This window comes from Mustela nivalis (assembly GCF_964662115.1).
Source record: "Mustela nivalis genome assembly, chromosome: 4".
In the NCBI taxonomy this organism is placed as follows: Eukaryota; Metazoa; Chordata; class Mammalia; order Carnivora; family Mustelidae; genus Mustela; species Mustela nivalis.
Window position 1 is genome coordinate 85,830,928 of NC_139023.1, and position 7,952 is coordinate 85,838,879.

At 41.5% G+C, this 7,952-nt stretch overlaps 1 protein-coding gene across 1 annotated transcript; it reads left to right on the top strand.

Annotated features, from left to right (window-relative positions):
* Positions 1–2,352: 2,352 nt before the first annotated feature.
* On the top strand, positions 2,353–5,211 carry LOC309862674 (uncharacterized protein). The gene is made up of 2 exons (XM_082726809.1): positions 2,353–3,217; positions 3,375–5,211. Exon 1 carries the CDS (start codon positions 2,676–2,678, stop codon positions 3,132–3,134), a length of 459 nt encoding a protein of 152 aa, XP_082582935.1. The 5' UTR covers positions 2,353–2,675; the 3' UTR covers positions 3,135–3,217; positions 3,375–5,211.
* Positions 5,212–7,952: the final 2,741 nt, after the last annotated feature.

Genomic DNA, 7,952 nt, shown 5'->3' on the forward strand with positions numbered 1-7,952 from the left:
ACATTATTCCATTTTGGACAAATCCCAGCAAGCCCAAACTAATAATAACTGTTCAATTCGAGTAACTTCAACCCAGACATGATAGTCTTATAGGAACTGATTCATAACTAAAGGATCTGAATTCATGCCCCAACTGGCCAAAATCCTCTTCCACGAACGGGGTCAAGTGTGGAAGTGGCCTTTCCCCATGGGAATGCATAATCTTACTCTCTGACGTTTAGTAGAGGCCCAGGGCGGTCCCATATAACCCACTGGCTTTAAGCGCCCAATCTTATCCCCCTGGGCTAGATGAAAGGCCGTCATTTATTAACTATGAGTGAGCATGAAGTTGCAGTTTCAACTAAACCCAAAACTCTTTGCTAGATGGAATACTTTCCTTTTACTTCATTCCAATGCTGTAGGGAATTTGTGGCTTCACAGTTACATCACCAAAATTCACTTACCAACCAAAACCAAATGAGAAATATTGGTGAGTGTGAGGGGAGAAAGGGGGACCATCATCGTAATGAAGTCCAACAAAAGACTCATTATATAAAACCAAAAGAAAGTCAAGAACCTTAATATACCCAAGCCCACAGCTGTCCATGGAATAATAATAATAATTATTATTATTATTATTATTACTGTATTCCATTTTTCACCATTGGAAGAGAAACCTATAAAATTTTAAAACTCCAAGAAAAGCTCTCTATCCCTTAACTTTTGAGTTTCTGAAAAAATTTGTTTACTGAACAATGCTTAAGCATGTAAAAATACCTATCCCCCCACTCCCACATTTTTAATTTCTAACAAGATAAACTGAAACCAGCTTAGATAGATTTAGCTGCAAAAAAATATGAATTCTAAGCTACACCTGCTGGCTGTCACCTGCTTCTGGCTCTTTTCCTGCTCTACGATGGCCAGCTGAAAGGGAAATGCAGCAGGAATTCACAGTTAAGGGTCAATTCACGGACTCCCGCCTACGATGGAAGAACATACTTGATAAGAAACAAAAGCTCTGGGGCGCCTGGGTGTCTCAGTGGGTTAAAGCCTCTGCCTTCAGCTCAGGTCATGGTCCCAGGGTCCTCGGATCAAGCCCCAGGTCGGGCTCTCTGCTCTGTAGGGAGCCTGCTTCCTTCCCTCTCTCTGCCTGCCTCTCTGCCTACTTGTGATCTCTCTTTCTGTCAAATAAATAAATAAAATCTTAAAAAAAAAAAAAGAAACAGAAGCTCTTGCACTTGGCCACTTAGAAAGCCTAGATAGTAATTAATTCACAGATCCAGGTGTTGTATATATGTTGTAGATGTTCAGGGAGAGCAACGAGAACAGGAGTCTGCAGCCACATGGCAGGTAAGAGTGCCTTTGAAGAAAAATAAAAATGGACTGTGAGCATTTCACACAGTCAAATGTTTGCATTAGAATTAGAGACCAAACAGACATCTGTCTCTTCACATAAATGTACTAACATGCCCAAGATTTAAACACCTCAAGACTAAAATACTTCAACAATCCATTTTCCAGTGTGTCACATTTATCCTACCTTCGAAACCACAAGACAATAATCTGCTTCCTGTGTAATCTGTGCTAAAAATGGGAAATTACCTGATTTTTACCACACACTTGTCCATTCACATTTTTCCTTTAACAGCTTTGTATTACTATGGCTAGAACAGTCCAGTGGGACCTTGACAGCCACGTTTTAAACCAAAGCTGGGACAATAAAAATGGGTCATGTGTGTGGACCTCATTGATTGACCCATTGCAGACTGACTTGGGGTGTGTTCAGAAGTTCCTAAATGCAGCCCCAGCCCCACTGAATATGGATGGACTCCTTGATAGTGTCAGGATGATCAGAAAAATCCATTTTGTGAAATGTCAACATACTCAAAGGCTCTATGGGCAGTCTTTCACTTTTCCAAAATGCTGCAAAGTTTATGTGTACATTTCCACAGCCTGATGTTGCACATACTCTAAATCACAGCTGTGGAAGCAGAAACACGTGTGCGGCCTCGCAGAGCTGCGGCGGTGTCCTTCCAGCTATGGGAACCCAAGGGGGCCGTCCTTCACCGCACTCCGTGGCCCAAGAGGTCACTACAAAGCATCAGGAGACCCTGAAGGCAGTAAATTCTCCCCTTCCTCCAGAGGGGAAATCACGTTGAATGGAAAGCATCCTGACCCCTCTGAATTTGACGTTTAACGTGAAAAAGGAAAGAGGGGAGGGGCTCTGAATTCCTTCAGCCGCTTTCTGCCTACGTTCAGAAGACCCCAAAAGGGTACAAGGGGTCCCCACGGGAAGGGTGGCTGACCAAACATAGCAGGCTTACTTCCAATACTTACATTAAAAAAAAAAAAAAAAAAAAAAGGAGGCGCTTAGGCAGAGCTGACCAGACCCATTAGCATCTCCGGGTCTCGCACTGACCATGCAACTAGGGGGAATAGCAACAGTTAAAAGAGCGGAGTACCTTAAGTAAATGAAAAAGCGCATTTCCATATTTTTAACAAAGGGGTTCCGCACCATCTGTCCCAGTCTGGGTGCCCCCTGCTCCACACTGAGCGGATTTGCGAGGGATTCAAGTGCACCTTATAGATTAAATAGTCACTCGGCTGCTTAAGCCCAGTGGCCCAGACAATGGGCGCGCGGAGCACCCCTTCCTCCTTCCTTCCTGTCGAGTGTTCCGCCTGACTACACAAACTAAATGCGCGCGGCTCCCCCGTTGCAAGAAGTGGACTTGACCGGAGCTAAAACCAACAAAGGCCGACTCTGGTGGGAGCTGCGGAAGCGCCGGGCACTGAGTCAACAAGCGGGTCTCATTGAAATGCAAATAGCGCGGCCGCGGCCCCGGCGCGCCACCTCCCGCCCCTTAACTTCTCAACCCCCGCGCCGCGCCGGCCTGAATGGGCCCATTGACGCGCGCCGGCGGTCCCCGCCGCGCCTCGCCCCGCTGCCGCGGGGCCGCCTGCAGCCGCGAGCCCGCCCGGCCGCCCGGCCACGCAGGCCTCGCGGGCTCGGGCCGGCCTCGCGGTCGCGGTCAGCCGTCGTCGCCTCCTCGCCGTCCTCACCGCCGGCCCCCGCCAGCGCCGGAAGGCGGACGCGGCCCTGCGCGCGGGGGCCCTCCTTTCTGCGCGAGGAACAGGAAAGTGCGCTCCGCGGCTGAGTTAAAAACAAAAAAACAAAAACAACAACAAAAACAACAACAAAATCCCAAACAGTAAGAAGTTCCAACGTTCCACAGAGGCGGTTAGCCTTTTTTTTTTCCCCCTAAGTATTTACTCATTTAACCTGAAGTATTCACTCACTTAAATCTTGCTCTCTGTTTTTTTTGTTTTGTTTTGTTTTTGTTTTTGTTTTTTTTTTTTTTTTAATCGAGAAAAAACTAGATTTAAATGCTTTTCAGGTGCTGAACACTTCTGGCTTAGAAGGAGGTTCTCGCGGATGCTCTGTAAATGCTGAAGGAAAAACAAATCCCTGTTTGGCCTGTGGATACCGCCCACCCTCTCGCCCCACTCCCCTATCCTTTGTTTTACTTTGACTAGATAACATTATCAGCCGGTTGTTTATTCTGCGCTTTCCCTAAGGTTTAAAGTTAATGCAAGCACTGTTAAAACTTCTACAGAACTTAAAGAGTGTGTGTGTTGGGGGGCTAAGTTTTAACATAAATACAGGCCAATTCAATTTTTTTTTTTTTTAGCAAGCTATGAGCTACTAGCAATAGTTTTCTTAAAAAGCTAAACGGTATTTAAAGATCACCTGAAGACACAAGCTGACTTTCTACAACATATATATTTGATTGCTGTATCAGACTCTAAGGAAATGAGGGTTGATATACGTGTGACACATAAAATAAAGGAGATCTTTATTTTTAAATCCCTTAATTTTGCAAGTTTACCAGAGTATAATTATCTTTGAACATGTAATAGAGGTGTAATTCACTTAAATATACACGTTATTTTGCTAAAAAGCCACTAAAGGAAGATTTATGTTCTGCCATTTTTGATTTTTAAATTACTTGGTAAAGCAAAGTAGAATTTCATTTAAAAAGAAAAAAGAAATTTCGTAGTTGACAGTTTAAAGTTAAAACACTTTTGACTTTTGAAGAACAAGTCTCTTCTGTCCTTTTTCATTTCTTTTTTTGTTTTTGTTTTGGTAGTGCTCCCTTACACACCTACCCCCCCACACACCCAAACACACACCAAACAAACATACCTTTTGACCTATTTAATAAGGGATCAATATTGTTGGATTGGCTTGACCTGAGTGGAATACATTTAAATTGAGTTCAGTGGACATTCAGAATTACGCTATTGATATTGATTTTGGTGTAATGGCATTTCTTCTGTAGTGTGCCTCTGCCAGTTTTGCTTTCCCGGGATCCATTTTTCCTTAGTGTAGGAACAGCACCTGATTTTCATCCACAGAACTACCCTCCCCCACTCATACCACAAGTGGTGCACATCCATGGCCCGTAAGCCACAGCTAGTCCATAGGATGGCTCTGTGCAAATTAGAAAAATATACCCCTTCCTCCAGGCAGATGAAGCCTTGTCTAGGCAAATAGCTGGATCTGCGCTGTCCTGTCAGCCAGGAGCTTTGTGTTGTGCAGTTATACTTCTTGCTTCCTCTTCCCAGCAGGACACCCATACCAGCAAATCAGCCCATTTGACGTCTCGGGCCACAGTTAAGTATTCCAGGAACAGGTGTGTGAACCAAGTTGCGCTCAGGATAGTTAGCCAGAGGAACTTCGCTGTAATTATTTAAAAAGAGGCATTAAAAATTTCTGGTGTCGCTGATTAAATGGTGGCACATAGACGTGGAGCTGCACTTGACTATCATTGCCATCGATGAGGAAGAGTCCGCCAAAAGCAGGAGATAGAATCAGAGTGAGAGATGATTAACTGTATCCTCTGAGCACCTGGATTCAGCCATGTCTGAATCAATACCTCTTCAATTACATGAGCCAATAAATTCCTCCTTTTGAATAAACCAGTTTAATGATTTTCTGTTATTTGCGATCCAAAAAAATCTTGACCAATGGGGTTGCCGCAGTGGGAAGAGGTAAATTTCACAGATATTATGCAAGCGAATTTATGTCGGGTTTTGCTATCAGTGCAGTTCATAATTTTTTCAGTAACTGGTAAATCATTATAAATCAACTTTATAAAGAACTTTATAAATCAACAACCATTCCAGTTCCCCTGCCGTTTCTTCTTCAATAAATAATGCTTTAAAATAAAAGACGTGAATGGATCTTTATTTCCTTTGGGGGTTTGAAACCATTTCTGTTGGCAATGCCCCTTATTTAGTTCAGTTAGAGTACTAAATGGAGGGTTTAGATAGGAAGGTTGGAAACTATCCAAGGGCTGCTAAACCTCTTAACGTGTTTAATTTTGATTATTAGAAGCTGTATGACACATTGAAATTAGCTTTAAAAAATCTTTTCACACTTATTGAGAACCTTAATAAATTTGTAACTATGTCAATCAAAGAACAGATAACATAAGTTGCAAGAACTTACAAAATGATAATCACTAGATAACAGTCAAACTTTAAAGTTATACCAAACTAAGCACATTTCTCATTTGATAACCAATGCAGATATTTGTTTTTTGTTCCCAGAAATGTTCACATGGATGAATCCGTGTGACAAAAGATGAATCATTTGTCAGGGATGCAGTAGGAAGAATTCTTCCTTACAGTAAGAAATTAGACTGGTTTTAAGTTCCTTTTAATTTTTATATCCTGACTTTTATGATTCGAACTTTTTAAATGTAGCAGATATTTACGTGTTCCTAAATTAATCACTATCTTAGCTATTTAGGATGTTATCACATACACCCCCACACTTACCACTCATTCATAGTTATCATTACATTACTTTGAATTGTGCTCATTTGAACCTGAAAAACTTAAATCTTGTTCTCAGAAAAGTATAACCACCTGAATTGTTTCCAGTCTTCGCCTAAAGCTAAGTTCCTGTTGCTGTTTTTTATTTAAAAATCTAAGAACAGAGGATTTAGATATGAATGAAAATTAAAAGAAACTGCAATTCATTTTTTCTAGTTCCTGTTCTTTGTTATTCTTGGCTCTACCATTGTCATACCTTAGAGGATTGAGGGGGGGAAAATGCCATTAGTTTTTTGTTTTGTAAATATTGACTTCTTTTCCTTCCTTGCTGTAATGTTTAACACATCTGCTTTCTATTTTTGTATTATAATTCCAGTACATTGTGGATAGCTCCACTCTTCCTGTAAAATTTCTTATTTTTAAGAAGAAATGACCCACTGCTGATTCGGCCTCCTTGACTCCTACCTGACCTGTCTGTGCTAACTGCTAAGTTTAATCAAATGGAGGAAAGGGTCAGGGGTTTGACAGCTCCTTTAACAAGTGTAAACGATAACTAAGTTGAGTATGTCAGCATTTATACAACCTCCCTGTAGCTTGACTTGATGTACGACGGAAGCTAAAAGCAGAACTACACACCTCCCAGACTCCCTTGCAGCTTAGGGCTCCTAATAAGATCTAGCTTCTGCCAAGCAGATATCATTACTCAAAACTCAAAGATGGAAGCAAACCACATGAGCAGTGGACGTATAGAGGAAGATTAGATCTCCTGGAAAGCAGACACATCTACTTCTTCCAGGTCAGCTGGGATAAAATTTCTAGAATCCAGTTCCTATGGCTATAGGTTCCCAATAACAAGGTGTTACCAGGAGTATTTTCTTCAAAACATTTTTATGTTGGACTTACGTAGTTCTCAAAGCTGCTCTGTATCTCACCGTGTAGCAATCACTCAAGCCTGGTTCTCTGGCTTTCCTAAAGATTCTTTAAATTACATAGTATCTGCTTCAACTGGTTGGAGTGAATGCTATCGGATAAATCAATCACCAGAAGCACTGGAATGGTGATTGAAGGCGAGCTCTTGGATGGCCAGGTGTCTGCTATTCTACAACAGAATGGAGGGACACTAGAAACATAAAGTCTGTGTGGTGGACTGCCTAGTTTCAATCATACTAGAATCCTTAAAGAAAGGGATAACATCCAGATTTTAAGTTCTTGGTTGAAGACATGGTGGGAGACCAAGGAACTAATGTCATTGCCATGAAGACTTTTTATCTCTTGTCAGCACATGTTTTTGTCTGAAATAGCCAAAAATGACATGTAGAGTCCGATTCTGCAAGTTTCTGAATAATGACATAGGTGAATCTACATTCATATTATGTCTCATGTGAAAGTTTGGATGGCTTGGTGCTTTGCCACCTCTAGCCATAACTAGAATGGGGATATTCTAGTTATGAGGATTTAAGAACAGGGTATATCTGAACTGCCAAGTACCACTGAGCTACCCCAGAATAATTAGCCCCTCCTCGACCATATGTTGAGATTATAACTATCTTTTTTAAGAGTCTACAATAATCTCACTTCAAGTAAATAACTTGCAGTGGATGCTAATTCTCCTTTTCTTCCTCCTTTATCACCATTCATTGTTTCCAGACTTATATTACTTATATTACAGTCATACTTAGCACTTGCTAGTTTATGAGGTTAAACTAAAGAGGGAAAGATAAACACAACTGCAAAATTTTTTTAACTCAGATCATCAAGAACCTGCATAATAGGCATGGGAACGGATTCTAAGGTTTCTAGACTAGAGAAGGAGGTAACGAATTCCAGATCAGGTTGAATTAATCAACATGGCTGCACTGATCAGTGATTTTTGCCTTAAGCAGCTAACAGTCTTGTTTGTTCACTGGCTTTTCTAAAACCTGGACTCAGAGGTTTCCTACATGAAATGAGATTGAGGTGCCAGAATTTCTTGATGTGCAGGAAAGAACCCAAAGACTTCAGAAAATAGGTAGGTTGAGTCAAATTTCATGCTCAATCTGCTTGCCCATGCTCTAACCATATCTACCAAAAGGGCCCAGAGACCACTCATTGAACCTTGTTAAGTAATGCTTTTGCAAGGGACAAGTGATAGC

Excerpts from the sequence above, each read along its gene's own strand:
- LOC309862674 (XM_082726809.1), top strand. The coding sequence starts at position 2,676 with ATGCGCGCGGCTCCCCCGTTGCAAGAAGTGGACTTGACCGGAGCTAAA.